The 17,591-nt window shown below is 36.3% G+C and overlaps 1 protein-coding gene across 5 annotated transcripts in view; it reads left to right on the top strand.

Annotated features, from left to right (window-relative positions):
• The window catches only part of ANO5 (anoctamin 5), a 97,533-nt gene that overhangs the window by 50,683 nt on the left and 29,259 nt on the right, over positions 1-17,591 (top strand). For all 5 annotated transcript variants that reach the window (XM_082684139.1, XM_082684136.1, XM_082684138.1 and 2 more), the window contains exons 9-11: positions 11,837-11,971; positions 12,324-12,429; positions 12,531-12,591. In XM_082684139.1, coding sequence (XP_082540265.1) covers positions 11,837-11,971; positions 12,324-12,429; positions 12,531-12,591 — 302 coding nt within the window. The remainder of the gene's footprint in view (positions 1-11,836; positions 11,972-12,323; positions 12,430-12,530; positions 12,592-17,591) is intronic.

The following is a 17,591-nucleotide window of genomic DNA, read 5'->3' on the forward strand; positions in this document are numbered from 1 at the left end:
TATCTACATCTATATCCATATCTCTATATATCTATATCTATATTACCCAAAGATAGATATTAATATATAGATACAGATACACAGATAGATAAACATATATATCTCTTCATATATACATATATGTATATATGCAGAGAGAGTTATATGAAGAGAAAGTACAAATGGAACAGTACTTTTGCAATAAAAGAATTAAAGAGTATATGGAAGTTATCTAAATTATTCTTATAACTTTTTCCATATATTTGAAATTATTAACAAATGGAGACTTTAATAAAAGGAGAGTCCAGAAGTAGATCCACACATATATGGTCAACTGATTTTCAACAAAGGTGCTGTTATTTACTGGGGAAAGGATAGTCCTTTAAACAAATGATGTTATAACAAATGGAGATCCATATACAAAACATGGGTCTAGATCCTTTCCTACATAAAAATGTAAACTAATTTGAAATGGATCAGGGAACTTAGTGTAATGGCTAAAACTATAGAACTTCTATAGAAGAATGTTTAGGAGAAAAGTTTTTAAGGCCTGGGATTTGGTATGGACTTTTCAGAAAAGACACAAAAAGTACAATTTAAAAATACATAAATTTGACTTCATAAAAATAAAAAAAAAGTGCTCTTTAAAAGACACCATTATAAAAATAAAAAGGCAAACCACAGGCTGGAGAAAATACTTGAAAGACACATATTGACAAAGGACACCTAGAATATTTAAGGAACTCTTACAATTCAATGAGGCAAAATCATTAAAAATGGACAAAAGATTATAAAAGATACTTCACCAAAGAAAGATATTTATGGATGGCCACTTAGTAATCAAGAAATATACAGCATCTGTGTCCACTAGAGGAAATAAAATATCTGTCACTGAAATACTAATATACTACCCATTCTAATAGCTAAAATCTGAAGGATTGACAGTAGTAAGTGCTAATAAGGATATAGAGCAACTTGAAATCTCTAAGTACTGCTGGAATGCAAATGGTGGAGCAACTCTACAAAAAAATTTGACAGTTTCTTATCAAGTTAAATATGTACTTTTTGTATGACCCAACAATTCCCGTACTAAGTCTTTATCTAGGAAAACTGAAGCACATGTCCACAAAAGCACAATTATTTGAGTGTTTATAGCAGCTTAACTCACAAGAAAAAACTGGAAACAACCCAAAGGTCCATCAATTGATAAACGGCTAAACAAATTATCATGTATTCACACAATGGATTTTTTTCCCTCTGGGATACAATACTGATGCACGCAACATCAAAGTATGACTCTTCAACGTATTTTGCTAAGAAAAAGAGGCAGGCCAGGAAAGGCTGCATAGTCTTGTTTCCATTTACAAAACATTATTCTGGAAGAGGAAAAACTATAGGGACCTAAATTAAAGTAGGAGTTGCCCATATCTGGGTATTGAGGAAGGGGTTAAGTGCAAGGGTCTCAAGGGAACTTCTTGAGATGATGGTAATGCTCCATATGTTGATTGTGCTGGTGGTTATGTTGCAGAGTTGCAGGGTTCTTGTCTCATGGAGTTGAAGTATAAATCTTTTGGAAAATAAGGTGAACTGAAAGATCATTAAGGGAAGTTGAAAACAGAAAGGAAGACTCTCTAGAGAGGGGTCCCAAATGAGTGGCCACTGAGGGCTTTCATGTTGGTCTTTTGCCAGGGAACTTGGCAAATATCTTGTCTATAACATTTAAGACAAACAAGGTAGACTTGTAAATATTGTGAAAATATATCATCTACATTTAGAACAAAGTGGATTTGTTATTTTTTCTTCTCTCTAGTTAATATCTTGTGCATAACATTTTTCCACATCTGGAATTTTTTTTTTTTTTTTTTTTTAGATTTTATTTGTTTGAGAGCAAGAAAGAGCGTGAAGGGGGAGGAGGCAGAGGGCAAGGGAGAAGCAGACTCCCTGCTGAATAGGGAGCCTGAGGTGAGGCTCCATCCCAGGATCCCAACATCATGATCTGAGCCAAAGAAAGACACTTAACTGACTGAGCCACCCAGGTGCTCCAACCTATCTAGGATTTCTGTGAGCCTGGTCACGTAGTCCCCTACCTAGCCTTGCCTGTCTCTTACTCAGTTACATGAGTGTGTGCATTTGAACTTATCAAGTTATACACTTAGGTATATTTTATTATATATGAAATACCCAATCAATTTGAATTAAAAAATAAAATCACTCCTCTTAGAGGATTAACTTTCTGGGAGAGAGGGTGAGATGGGGTTTGGTGGAGAAACTCAGAGAGGGGAGGGGGAATTCCTTCTTGGAGAAATGAGCACCATTGGCTTGGAGGAGCTGCCATCCTTACACAGTGACCGGGAGACAGTGTTGAAAGCTGTTCCCCAAAGATACTCCTAGTACAGGAGAGACATATCTGGGGACTCCCCAGGATGCCTAGAAGGAAATGCCACAGGAGACGGGGGGCAAGGCTGCAGTCGTGCAGGTGGGAAGTGGCAATTGGACAGCAGATTCCTAGGTTAACATTTAATGTGATCTCATTTATGTACCAGTCATTAAGCTATTGTTCCTCGGCTGCGGCCCACCTTTCTACCATCTGCTTTGTGAGATTGAGGCTGGAGCTCTGAGGGCCACCAGTCTGCTTTGCTGGTTAGCTCACTGCTGGGCTCTGCCGGCAAGAAGTACTGAGGAGACGGAAAGATGGGGGGAGGAAAAGAGGATGCGTTTCTATTGTTTTTTGTTTTTGTTATTTGTTTTTTTTTAATGTGTTCCCTCTTTGCTTCCTATGAGCATTCCTCCAAGATGGCTCCTTTCCTGGCTGTGGCAGTGCCTTCCTATTGCTGGAGCGGAATGCTGTTTATAGTTCTGCCAACACTTGCAGATCCAATCTCGTATCTGTTCTGAGATAGCCTGTCAGCCTGCCAGTACCTCCTTCTCAGAGACCTGGGTCCCAGCCCCACACGCCCCCTCCTGTGACATTAGAGAGAGCGCACCAGCTACGAACACCATTTTCTGGGATGACTTTTAGCTCTGGGGAGCACCAGGTTGTTGATGATAATTTTGAGCATAGTCATAGTGTGATAGTCATAGTCATAGTGTGTCATAGTGTGATGCTGTTTCACAACTCTATATATAATTTTCCCTTGTTTCCAATAAGCCCCTCATTTTATATTAATTCTGATTGTCCAGTGAAGAATTTGTTTGATTGTTCCACTGTTTTTACCCTGCTAGTAATAAACAATCTGTGGGAAGTTCTGCTACTCATCCCAATTTCTCCCTCATCTTAGCAGACAGAAGGATTCTCACCTGAACCAGTATTCACCAGTATTCAATGAGGGTCCAACTGCAGTAGCTGTCTCTCAACATTCCTTTACCAAAGTTCCACGGGGAGCCCTTGGAACTAGATCCTGTGTCTTTTTAAACATTTCTCCCTTTTCCTCCCCAAAACTCTACCCTTCTGGCTTCTAGAATAGATTTAATAAATAGATTTATTTCAGGTACTTTTTAGTATTAGTTAAAGTCCAAGGAAGGAGCGGCACTCCTTCCCAGATCCCTTTTACTGTACCTTGCCCTCTTCTCTAGTTCCTTATCTCTTATAGTTTGCCAGCCTCATTACTTCCTGATTTATCTTTATCTTTATCAAAAGAAGCAGATATATGTATTCTCTCAGATTTCTCCTTACTAAACAAAAGTGGCATTCGATATAGACCCCTCAGCACTTTGCTCTTTTCACTTAGCAATATGTCCTGAAGATCAATGTGTATGAATTCATGGAGACATGGTCATTCGTTTTTCTGCTTTATGGTACACCATTATGTGTTCTTAGACATTTAGGTAGTTTCCAGTACTTCACAATTAGAAACTAAAGTGCTTCAGTGACTAACAATGGGTATGTGTATTTCTGTATTGTTGGGAGTATCTTCAGGGTAAAACCATATATGTGAGATTGTTGGGTTGTTGGGTAAGTGCATATGTAGTTGTATTAAAAATTGCCAAATTCCCTCTCAGTGGGATTGTACTATTTGGAATTCCCACCAACAATGTTTGGAATTCCCACCAACAATGTATGAAAGTGCAGAGTACACTGTCAAGTTTTCCAATTCTCGCTAGCTGACAGATGAGAAATGGTATTTTAGTGTACTTTTAATTTGTATTTCCCTTAATATGACTGAAATTGAACATCCTTTCATATGTTAAGGGATATTTTGTAGCCTTTTTAATAAAATGTGTATTTGTATCTTTTGTCCATTTTTCTATAGAATTTTTGCCTTCTTTCTAAGTTTTTTTAAGTGTTTTATTTATTGGGGTTTTGTAACCCTTTATAACACATATTCCTAATATTTTCTACAAGTTTGTCATTTGCATTTTGACTTTGCATATGAGTTTTTTAAATTTGTTTGGTTGTTTGGCTTTTGCTATGTAGAATATTTTCTTATTTTATATGGAATCAACTTTATCAAAATTTTCATTGCTTTTGGATTTTTAGTGACAATGCCTTTTTTTTTTTTAAGATTTTACTTATTAGAGTGAGAGACAGAGAGAGAGAGAACAAGTGGAGTGAAGGTCAGAGGGAGAAGCAAGCTTCCTGCTGAGCAGGGAGCCTGATGTGGGACTCCATCCCATGACTCTGGGATCATGACCTAAGCAGAAGGCAGATGAGTAATGACTGAGCCCCCAGGCACCCAGACAATGCCTTTTTTGTGCACACAAGTTATAGAGGAATTCTCCTACATTTTCTTTAACTTGCATAGTTTCAATTTTTGTGTTTAGATTCCTGATCCATTCAGAATTTATTCTTCCATATCATGTGAGGAGTAGATCTAATTTTATCTACTGTCCTGATACCATTTATTAAGAAGTTTATTGATGTCCCAGTGATTTGAGGTACTACCTTTATCTTATACTAGATTTCTACAGGCAATTGAGTTTGTTTCTGGACGTTCTGTTTTGTTGTTGTAGTTGTTTGTAGTTGTTTGTTTTGTTTTGTTTTGTTTTCCTTTGATCAGGCTGGCTACTTGTGTGTCAGTACCAGGCTGTTTTTATTACAGCACCATTGCCACAGTATGTTTTACTATATAGTACTACGTAGTATGCTTTAAAGTCTGGTTGGGCTAATACTTTATCATAGCTTTAACGCTCAGTGTTTCCTTGTACATTCTGCATATTTATTCTTCCATATAAACTCGAGTATCAACTTGGTTAGCTCTTTACTAAAAAGCATATTGTTGGTATTTATATGGGCATCACATTAAATTTATAAATAAGTTCATTTATTAGGTAGACCTGATAGTTTGATAATAATTCAGTCATTCTAATCAAGGAAAAGGTATGTCTTTTTTCAAGTCTACATTGGGATTTTTCAATCCTTTGTATAGGTTAGGCACCTCTCTTAGGCTTAATCCTAGGTATTTTATATTTTTTGTTGCTGTTACATTTTATGTATTCTATATCTTCTAACTTGCTATTATTTATATATTGAATGCTGTTGATTTTTGTATCTTAATTTTATATTTTGTATCTTTAATTTTATATTTCTTGAAGAAATCTTCATTGAATTAGTTTTATCACTGATTCTTTAAGGTTATCCAAGTATATTACCATGTCTTATTTATATTTATTTATTTACTGTTTTAAAAAATATTTATTTATTTATTTGAGAGAGAGAGAGCACATGCATGAGTAGAAGGAGTGGAGGGAGAGAGAAACTCAAGCAGACTCCACCCTGAGCATAGAGCCTGATGTGGAGCATGATCTCACAACCCTGAGTTGAAACCAAGAGTCAGATACTTAACCGACTATGCCAGCCAGGCATCCCACCCTGTCATTTTAAAATAGGATAGTTTGCTTTTTTCTTTACCAATTCTTAGGTCTCCAGTTATTTTCTTTTGTTCAATTGCATTGGCTAGTAATTTCAGAACAGTATTAAATAGTAGTGGAGATAGTGGGTGTCCTTGCCTTGTGGAAGAGTCTCCAGTGTGTCCTCATGAGTAGAAAATTCTTTTGTCCTTGAACATTACTTTATCATTTTGCTAGGAAGCTTCGAGAGTTTTGTTTGCTTGCTTGTTTGTTTTAAAATCTGATAGTTTTAACACATTATGTTTTGGAGGTGATTGTTCTAAGTCTGTTTTCTTTGGTTCCTACTGGATCCTTTCAATGCATACCTTCTTTTTTTTTTTTTTTTTTCCCTTCTGGAAGGTGTTCTTGGATTATAATTTTTAAAATATCAGCGCTTTCCCAGTATTTTGATTTTCTTTTGACTCCAGTTATATGTATGTTGAGTCTTCTTTTGCCTTTCCTTTTATCAAACGATTTCCCTGAGACTCTTTTACTTCTCCATGTCATTTCCATTCTTCTGATAGGTCTCCTGTTTTTCTGATTGTCTTTTATTAGATTTTTCACTTAACTCTCCCTTTATTTACCCTTTTGAATACCTTGTAATTTCATCCTCAATTCTGATACAACCTTTTGCAATTTTTTTCCCCTCTCCTTGTGGAGTTCTTTCACCTCTTGTTTTATTTATTCCAATTCCCACACTTCTTCTTTTTATATTTCTGGTATTTTCTTATGTTCTCAATTATTTATTTGAGAAAATTCAATTCAATTTGTAGTGCTTTAGTCCATTATTTCTTATGTTCTTTTTTGGGAAAATATTCATTAGCTGAAACTATTTGTTTAACATTGTTGGTTTTTCTAATATAGTTTTGTATGGGCATGGTCTGCTTTTTTTCTATTTGTAATTAACTCACAGAGTTTCTAGCATTAGAGTGCACTCTTCTGCTAGTCCTTTACTATTCCACACAATTTCTTCTATGGATGATAGTGTGTGGCTGTTGTCTAGGATCCACAGGATCCACAGGATCCTAACTGTCCCTTCTTGTTTTCTTCTTTCTCTATACTGCCACTCCTTTAAGGAGTACTGCCCTTTATATATGAGTCTTCCCCCAGAATGTTGCTTCTCTGAGGTCACCACTCTTGCTTATTTTCAGATCCCTTTCTTTTGGCCAGCACTATGAATTACCATGTCCCAACATGTGTTCAGTATTATGACATTTAATTACATCTTTTTCCCCCCTGGGGGTTATTTTGACTAAATCTGTCTAATGTCTTTCCTTACTTTACTCCCCCCCCCCCACTGGAACTTCTTAAGCATCTTCTTCCTTGCTTTCTGATACCTCAGGTTTGTGGCAGCAGGTGATAGAGCTCTGTTAGAATTGGGCTTTTTTCTTTACTTACAGGTAATTTGAAGATCATGGTGTTCTTTGTCATGATGCTGAAGGCCTGTATTGGCTGTGGTTTTATTTCTTCTCCTTGTTGATCTTATGGTTTTTAGGAAAAGTATTAGAGATTTGGTAGCTCTTGATAGCAAGATGGTTAAAAAAAAAGAGAGAGAGAGAAAGGAATTATCCACAGATGCATGATTACAATGCACACTGTTCCTTTAATGAGTATTTATTTATTTATTTATTTTAAAGATTTTATGTATTTATTTGAAACAGAGAGCGAGAGTACAAGCAGGAGTAGCATCAGGGAGAGGGAGAAGCAGGCTATGCTGGGCAGAGAGCATGATGTGGGGCTCGATCCTAGGACCCTGGAATCATGACCTGAGCCAAAGGCAGACGATTAACTGACTGAGCCACCCAGGTGCCCAGTGAACATCACTAGATACCAGGGCTACAAAGATAATCAGAACATAGTTTCCTAATATGAATATATTTGCAGGAAGACACCCAAATATATAATAATTATAACAGAGCAATACTCATGAAAGAACAGAGCACAGGTGAAAAAGCACCTACATTTATGACAACCTCAGGGAAAGTCTTCACAGCACTTATTCTTGAGCTGTGTCTTGAAAGATAAATAGTAAGTTCCAAAGTAAACAAGTTATGTAAGAATGTTTCAGGCAGAGAAAAGTAGTACAGAGCACAGGGCTGAAGAAGAGCTTTGTACATTTAGTTCTTCATGTAGGAGCAGAAGCAGGTGAGACTTGAATGTTTATCAGTAACATCATGCAGAACATTGCTAAAAGAAGGGATAAAAACCATTTGAAGGAGGAGAAGGACATGGTTCAGTTTTTGCTTTAGAACCATCACCTCACTGGAAATAAGGAAGATGAGAGATGGATGCAAGACTGAAGTCAGGGAGGTAAGGTAGCTATTAAAATTTTTCAGTAATAGGTATTCAAGGTCATATGCAAGATACTGGTAAGAGAAAAGAGAGTATACTATGGATTAGAAAAATATTTTTATAACAAAATTTATTGCATTTAGTGGATGATTGAACATGGAAAATTTAAAAAAAAAAAAAAGGAAGACGGGATGACTTGGTAGAAAGGTGTTTAGAATTTAAGAGTCTGATTTTTGAGATTTCATATAGCTCGCGTGACCTCTACACCAACCTTAAGTTCCATGTTCAAACATTTGTAGTTTTCCTGTCTTTGGGGTACAGGTCATCTTGTCACATTACATTTTATTTTTAAAGAAAAAATAGAAATAGAAATACTGAGATTGCCGTCATTGGTTTATCAGTCTTCAATGTTATATGCCCTCCAATCCTATTTTTTCTTCCCAGTTTAAGAGCTCTCTATATTTTTTCTTTTGATGTCACCTATTTTGAGTGACTTAATACTTGGTATATGCCTATATAGCTAATAGCTTAGAATAAATCTATTTATAGTGAGTATAATGGTGCTATTCAAATGCTATTAAACATAATAGCTAAGAGTCTCAGATGTCCATAAATTAACTATAAAAATGAATCACTTTTAACCAAATGTTTCCACATGTTTGCTCACTCCTCAAGCCCATACTCAGCTCAATTATGTCATCATCCTTTTGATTAATTGCTATGGCTTAGACTAAGTCTTGGAAATACAAAATTGGACCAATGCCTTCTCACCAGATCTCACAAACAATATTAATGAATTTCTATCTCCCACCTGTCAGTGGACTGTTGAGATGCTCTGGGGCCACAGATGGGCTCAAAGTCTACTAAGTGAAATGGGCATATTAAGAAGTACCATACACCATAGGTGTGAATATAAGGCTCATTTTTCTAAAAATAAATACTCAAAAGAAAAATTCTTTATATTTGAATCTTTATAGAATACCTCATATTATTAGAGTTCTCTCATTTTCTCTGTTGAATAGTGAGATAATTTAACATCTTAAATGTTTCAATACTGTGTACATTTTTATCATAATACAAATTTGAGATATGCCTTTTGCATTTTACATTTGTAAGAGATGTACTAGTTGTTAATCTGTGATTGTTAAGCTTCCCAGTCCAAAGTTTAGTAAAATAACTTCTATGATTCCATATAACAAATGCTCATCTGAGAATTTCTCTTTTAAATAATTTTTTAATACTAATTAAAGGTCTGGAGTTCTTGAGGGCTTTCTTCTTTTAATTGTCAAGGAATAAGATTCTTGAAAATTGAAAGGGAGAAAAAGATAGTTCTATAAAAATAAGGTTTGTTGAAATACCCGGTTTCTTTATAAATTCCCAAAGGATTTTTAGGTTAAATCTGAAGCAGTATTATTGCTATCTTCACTTCAAAAAATGAGATTAAGAGTCACTTATGGTTTGTCTCCCTCCCAATCCCATGGGGATAAAAATATATGTTTATAAAAAATAAAAAATTATATAAAAAAAATGATTGGTTTTGTAATTTTTAAAACAGCACATAGAGGGACACCTGGGTGACTCAGTGGGTTAGGCCTTCGCCTTCAGCTTGGGTCATGATCTTGGGGTCCTTGGATCAAGCCCCGCATCAGGCTCTCTGCTCAGCAGGGGGCCTGCTTCCCTTCCTCTTTCTCTCTCTCTGCCTGCCTCTCTGCCTACTTGTGATCTCTGTCTGTCAAATAAATAAATAAAATCTTTTAAAAAAAAAAGAAAAAGCACATAAAAATAGATATGATGAAGAGTGAATTCTACAAAATCAAATATTTTTATCCTTTATTAAAAGATTTTGATGTTATGGGGTGCCTGGGTTGTTCATTGGCTAAGCATCTGCCTTCAGCTCAGGTCATGATCTCAGGGTCCTGGAATCCAGACCCGTGTTGGGCTGTGTGCTCAACGGGAAGTCTGCTTCTCCTTCTCCCTCTGTCCCTACCCCCACTCATGCTCTCTCTCTCTTTCTCTCTCTCAAGTAAATAAACAAAATCTTAAAAAAAAAGAGAGATTTTGATGTTATGCAGTATTGAAGTAGTTGCTATATTTTTCAGCAGAAAAGAAAAAAACAAGTTCACTTGTCCCAAATGTAAGTGAACAAGGGATTTGCGAGTGGCAAATTAACAAGGGACTATGCTGGAATTGTGATTTAATTTCAAGTTTACAGTGATTTGAGGACAAAGCAAGAGAAATGAAAGATGGTATAAGCAGTGAGATGCCTATTTAATTAGAAAAGATTAGGAATTTTGAGTTCTGAAGAATATGAGGTTCAATAAAATTAATATTGAATACAAGAAAATATATAAATATTTGGAAATTAAGTTTATATCCTTATGTTCATAATTATCTTCTTTTTGAACATGTATGGATATTACAGTATTAAGTAATGTAATAGATTGTGATACAGCTTGCTATTAGAACCCAGAAGGGATCACATCTATCTGCCTTGGAAACTGTGGAAAGATTTCACAGATTTGATAAGCTGAACTCTATATGGATAGGTAGAATTAATCTGGTTTTAAAAAATGTGGTTTTTGAGACAGAGAGAACTATATTCTTAGATTCCTTAAGGGATACCTTAAGGGGGGCTTGGTCTAAAAACAAAAACAGAAACAAGAAAAAAAGCATTTAGGACACGTAGTACTCTAACATTTTAACTTTTTGTAAAGCAAGGGTGGAACTGAGAATTTTATGGAACTCCTTTTTTTTTTTTTAAGATTTTAATTTATTTATTTGACACAGAGAGAGAGAGAGCACAAGTAGGCAGAGAGGCAGGCAGAGGGACGGAAGGGAAGCAAGCTCTCTGCCGAGCAGAGATCTGATGTGGGGCTAAATCACAAGACCCTGAAATCAGGACCTGAGCCGAAGACAGAGGCTTAACCCATTGAGCCACCCAGGAGCCCCTTAGGGAACTCTTATTAAGTAGTCATTTTTAATTCCTTGTTTTGCTACCTATCTCACAATCCTATAAACATCCATCAGAGATTAAAAATTGCAGGAAGAAGGAAGTTTATACATAGAACCACTCTAGTCTGATGTCAGAGAACCTTCTTTAAGTTAGAAAGAGAAATAAAATGAAACTCCTTTCACATTGTAAAAGTGATTTTGATCGGGCACCTGGGTGGCTCAGTGGGTTAGGCCGCTGCCTTCGGCTCAGGTCATGATCCCAGAGTCCTGGGATCGAGTCCCGCATCGAGCTCTCTGCTCAGCAGGGAGCCTGCTTCCCCCCCCCCCCTCTCTGCCTGCCTCTCTGCCTACTTGTGATTTCTCTCTCTGTCAAATAAATAAATAAAATCTTTTAAAAAAAAAAAGTGATTTTGATCTTGTTAATTGCTAGAAGTTACATTGCAGAATGTTTTACATTGCAGAATTATTTCAATACATTTTAACTCTCCTTAAAACTTAGAAGCTTTTCAGATTACCTTACTGTTTCAAAATTAAAACTTATACTCAGTTGGTGTCTGACTTACGTGTGTTCTCCCCTTCAGTCCCTACACCGATTCTGTGGGTAAGCACCCTCCTGCATTTTGTGCTGTGGAAACCTAAGTGAGGAGAGTTTAGTAACTTTACCAAGATTGCAGGGCTAGAGAGCAAGGGAGAGAGGAATATAGATCTTGTCTGAGTACAAAAACCAAAGCTCTCTGGAGGGTATCATGCTTCTAACCTTTGATCTTATTTCTACCCTCTTTCTTAGGAATTATTTTGGAGAAAAAATTGCCATGTATTTTGTCTTTCTTGGATTTTACACCGAGATGCTGTCCTTTGCAGCTATAGTTGGATTAGCGTGTTTTATTTACGGCTTATTATCCATGCATAGTAACTCAAACAGGTGAGTGCAGCTGAACTGCCCACACAGAGAGAACACTTTGCTGTTACATTAACTCAGGCTGTTGCTATGATTTCCCTGGCATGTGTTTCAGAATGTTTCCTGATGGCAGACAGATCATTGATATTTAAAAATATATATATCCCAGTGTAACAGCTGCCCCTCACCTGGTGCTTTAGGGACAATCTGTTCTAATGATCAGCTCTAAAGGTTCTGTTTCTCAAAGCATGACTTGACCTACTACAGAAATTGCTACTTTGTTGCCCCCCTGCCATATGTGAGAAGCTGTATAAAGAGTGGAAAAACCACCTAAAAACACATCACTTTGCAAATAACTTGGCTACCCCCTCTGCAGCTCTGAGATCTGTGACCCTACAATTGGAGGTCAGATTATCATGTGCCCACTCTGTGATCAAGTGTGCGATTATTGGAGACTCAATACCACGTGTTTGGCTTCCAAGGTATGTACATACTATGGAACAATGAAAAGACTTGGAATTTCTCTCTTTTTGTGTGGCATTTGATACTAAGTAGACTTTGTGATGTTATTGCCGTTTTACAGATCTCCCATTTGTTTGATAACGAGTCGACAGTGTTCTTTGCAATATTCATGGGAATTTGGGGTGAGTAAATAGTTACATAAAAAACAACTTTCTCCATGTTATGTATTCAATGGCCCATTTGTATAACACATACAGATGGCATACCTTATACCAAAGATGATTTTGGACCTTTGTGTCTTTGCCAGCTAGCATCAGTACACTGATGGAGTCTGCATCAGTGGTCTGTAGTCCTTTATCCTTGGTCCAAAAAGGTCTTTATTAATTATCTCTTATTTTCTCTGAGATAATAATTTTTGAAGCTTTGTATATATTCAGCTTACACTGTCTCCCAGGGCTGTGGTAAAAACCCAGTTCAATAACTACTTAATAAGAGAGAATACACATATTTGTTGGCTGAAAGCCTGAATCATGGGCACAAAGTTGAACAAGAATCAACAACTGCTGAGGGCTAATAAATCCATGTTTGAGTTGAAAGTCCCTGAGTAGGGACACCTGGGTGGCTAAGTTGGTTGGACGACTGCCTTCGGCTCAGGTCATGATCCCGGAGTCCTGGGATCGAGTCCCACATTGGGCTCCCAGCTCCATGAGGAGTCTGCTTCTCTCTCTGACCTTCTGCTCGCTCATGTTCTCTCTCACTGTCTCTCTCTCAAATACATAAATAAAATCTAAAAAAAAAGAAAAAGAAAAAAAAAGTAAGTCCCTGAGTATAATTCTGATTCCAGCTTCCAGTTCCATTTGTTAAAAATCTTCATTAAAGTGGATTTCCCCTTAATTTTGGAAATGTCCCAGTATCTCATCTTTTTCATTTTACATGAGAAGAAGAGGTGTCATGAAGTTGTTCCTGCCATCAGTGAGGAAAATATTTTATGTAAGAGTAAGTCAGCAGGAAGAAGCCTAAAGACTTCTAAAACATCTCCCAAATCTCAGGGGATTCTGGGGAGAAATAGACTTCTTTTCTTTCCAACTTAAAAAAAAAAAAAGTCTTCAACAATATGTGCATTTAAAAACTGGGCAAGAGAACCAGGGTACCTTAATCCAGGCAAAAAGACACCAAGACATGGGGATGTGGTGTGAAGCAGAGGGATTTAGCAGAGCTAAATGCAGAGCTGCTATGCTCTGAAGAGAGCAGCCTAGATTCGAAAACCAGAGAACAGAGAAATCTTACCAACAGTCCTCTAGCTAACCAGCTCCATGTGTCTTCATCTGTGTGGCCGCCAAGTCCTTCCTTTGTCATGACTCGGAATCAGCAGTGCAGGAGAGGTGCACCAATGGCAACAAATACGATAGTTTGCAGTTAAGTTTCCAATGAGAGAGATGGTGCCCCCACAGCACCTTCTTTTTCATCAGAAATAGAGAAGCAGGCACATGGGGGACCCACAGACACTGGAAATATGGTGAAAGGCGTCACCATCCGTTCTTTGGGAAAAGTTTACTCTTGTAGTGAATTGGTTTACCTGTGGTTTTTGAGGATTGTGGTCAAATTCTAGGAAAACAGAACTTTGGGGATATTTGTTTTAGTACAACCGCTAATAAATAATTGAGCCAAACCAAAGGATGAGTTGGCGGAATAGGTGTGACGATAAAACATCCTAGGTTAAAGGAACAACCCTAGTTCAAGGGGTTGAGACCTGAAAATAATGCTTATTATGCTTTGTACTGGCAGAAAGGAAGTGCTTTTTATGTTTTTATTCATAATGAAAATACATACCCATCATAGAAAATTCAAGTAGTATATAGGAGTAGAGAGAAAATAATGTTAACATTACTAGAAATAGAAACATTATCTTGGTCATAATTTTTCAGAATCTTCTGCTCCGTGTGTGGGTATGTGTGTTCATACAATTTTACATAACTGTTATACACAGTTTTAAATCTACTCATTGTTTAAACAATGAGTGATGAGACTCCTTCCAGAGCAGTGGATGTGTGTGTGTGTGTGTGTGTGTGTGTGTGTGTGTATACATGTATTTATGACTGAACAGAATTGCCTTACATGAGCTTATCATATTTTATGTAAACCAGTTCTCTATTGAGACATTTAGGCCACTTCTTCTCCCCACCCAAGTTTTATTGAAATATATTTGACATATAATGTTGTATCAGTTTAATATATACAACATGATGATTTCATCTATATTTATACATTGTAAAATGATTACCACAGTAAGTTTGGTTAACATCCGTCATTTCACTTATTTTTCTTATGATGAGAACATTTAAGGTCCAGTCTTTAACAACTTTTAGTTTTAAATATAATCACCATGCTGTTCATTATATCACAAGGGCTTATTACTCTTCTAATCCAAAATTTGTACCTTTTGACCACTTTTACCCATCCACCCCCAACTCCAGTAACCACCGATCTGTATCTGTTCCTACAAGTGTTTTTGTTGTTGTTGTTGTTGTTTTTTAAGATTCCACATGTAAGTGGGATAATACACTATTTGTATTTCTCTGTCTGATTTATGTCATTTAGCAAATCACCCTTAAGGTCCATCCATGTTGTCCCAAATAGCAGGATTTCGTTCTTTTTTATGGCTGAATGTTATTCCATTGTAGATGTATATGCTACATTTTCTTAACCCATTCGTCATGCATTGATGGTCACAGGTTGTCTCCCTGACTTGGCTATTGTAAGGCATGCCACAGTAAACAGGGGGATGCAAGTATCAGTTCAAATTCGTGATTTTTCTTTCCTTTGGGTATATACCTAGAAGTAGAATTGCTGGATCATATGGTAGTTGTATTTTTTAATTTTTCTGAGGAATCTCCATATTGTTTTCCTAAATGGCTGTCTCAGTTTACACTCCCACCATCAGTGTGCAGGGGGTCCCTCATCTCTACATCCTTGCCAACACTTGTTACGTCTTGTCTTTCTGATGACAGCCATTCTGACAGGTGTGAAGTGATATCTCATTGTGGTTTTGATTTTCATTTTCCTGATGATGAATGATGTTGAGACTCTTTTTGGTTACCTGCTGGCTAATTTTCTTTTTTTAAAGAGAGAGAGCCAGCACATATGTACATGTGAGCAGGATTGGGGAGCAGAGGGAGAAGGAGAGAGGGAATCTTGAGCAGGCTCCACACCCAGGGCAGAGCCCAAGCTCAGGGCTTGAGCTCACAATGCTGAGATCATGACCTGATCTGAAATCAAGAGTCAGTCACTTAACAGACCGAGTCACCCAGGTGCCCCCCTGTTGACCATTTCTTTGTCTTTGGAAAAATATCTAATTAGATTCTGTGTTCATGTTTTGATTGGATTGTTGTTTTGTTTTGTTTTGCGGTTGAGGTGTATCTCTCTCTCTCTCTCTCTCTTTCTCTGTGTATATGATATTAACCCCTTCCCCTTATCAGATATATAATTTGCAAATATTTCCTTCCATTCTGTAGGTTGCCTTTTCATTTTGTTAATTGTTTCCTTTGCTGTGCTTTCTAGTTTGATATAGTCCCACTTGTTTATTTTTGCCTTTGTTGCCTTAGCTTTAATGTCAAATCTAACAGATCATTGCCATGAGCAATGTCAAGGAGCTTACTACCCACGATATTTTCTTCCAGGAGTTTTCTGGTTTCAGGTCTTAACGCTCAATCAGTCTGTAATCTATTTTGAGTTGATTTGGACATACAGTCTAAGATAGGGGTTTAACTTTGTTCCTTTGTACCTGAATATCCAGTTTTTACAAAACCATTTGTTGAAGTAAAGTTCTTGCCCCTTTGACTCTTCTTGGCTCCTTTGTTAAATATTAGTTGATCATACATGCATGGGTTTATATCTGGGCTATTGATGATGATACATAGGTCTATGTGACTATTTTTTGCAGGTATTCTATTGTTTTGACTAATCTAGCTTTGTAATATAAATTATAAAATTTACTTAATTATAAATTAAAACTATAAAATAAAAAATAAATATATAAAATATAAAATTATATAATTACTGTGGGTTTGAAATCAGGCAGTGTGATGGCTACTATTTAGTTCTTCTTTCTCAAGATTGCTCTAAGTATTCCAGATCTTTTGTGGTTCCATACAAATTTTATTATTGTTTGTTGTATTTCTGTGAAAAATGTCATTGAATTTTGATAGGGATTGCATTGAATCTGAAGATTGCTTGGGTAATATGGACATTTTTATAATATTAATTCTTAACACTCCATAAGTGTAGAATATCTTTCTATTTTTTTGTGTATTCTTGGTTTCTTTTATCTATATCTTGTAGTGTTCAGTGTACATATCTTTTACCTCCTGGGTTAAATTTGTTCCTAGATATTTTATTCCTTTGATGCTATTGGAAATGAGATTGTTTTCTTAATTTATCTTTCTGACAGTATGTGGTTAGTTTATAGAAACAACAAATTTTTGTATATTAATTTTTATCCTCAAACTTAACAGAATTCCCTTATTCTATTTTTGGTGGACTTTTTAGACTTCCTATACATAATTTACTGCCACTTGCAAATAGAGAAAGTTTTACTTTTTCCTTTATAAATTATATACCCCTAATGTTGACAATTTTTATCATGAATTCTTTTAAATGCCTTTGCTTCATCAGTTGAGATGACTGTAAGATTTATCATTCATTTTATTAATGTAGTATGCCACATTGATTGATTTGTGCATGGAGAACGATCCTTGTATCCTGGCATAAATTTTACTTAGTCATGGTGTATGATCCTTTTACTGTATTGTTGAATTTTACTTGCTGCTATTTTATTCAGGTGTTTTGCATCTGTGCTCATCAGGGATATTGAGCCATAGTTTTCTTTTCTCGTGATGTCTTTGGCTTTGGTATAGGAGTAATGCTGGCGTGTAAATTGAGTCTGAAAATCTTCCCTCCTATTATATTTTTGGCAAGAGTTTGAGAAAGATTGGCATTACTTCTTTAAATGATGAATAAAATGTACCAGTGAAGTTATCTTCTTCTGAACTTGTCTTTGTGGGGAGGTTTTTGATTACTGATTCAAGATTCTTACTAGTCAGTGGTATGTTCAGATTTTCGATTTCTTCATAGTCTTAGTAGTTTGTATGTTTATAGGTATTTATGCATTTCTTCTAGTTTGTCC

This window comes from Mustela nivalis, assembly GCF_964662115.1.
Source record: "Mustela nivalis genome assembly, chromosome: 9".
NCBI lineage: Eukaryota > Metazoa > Chordata > Mammalia > Carnivora > Mustelidae > Mustela > Mustela nivalis.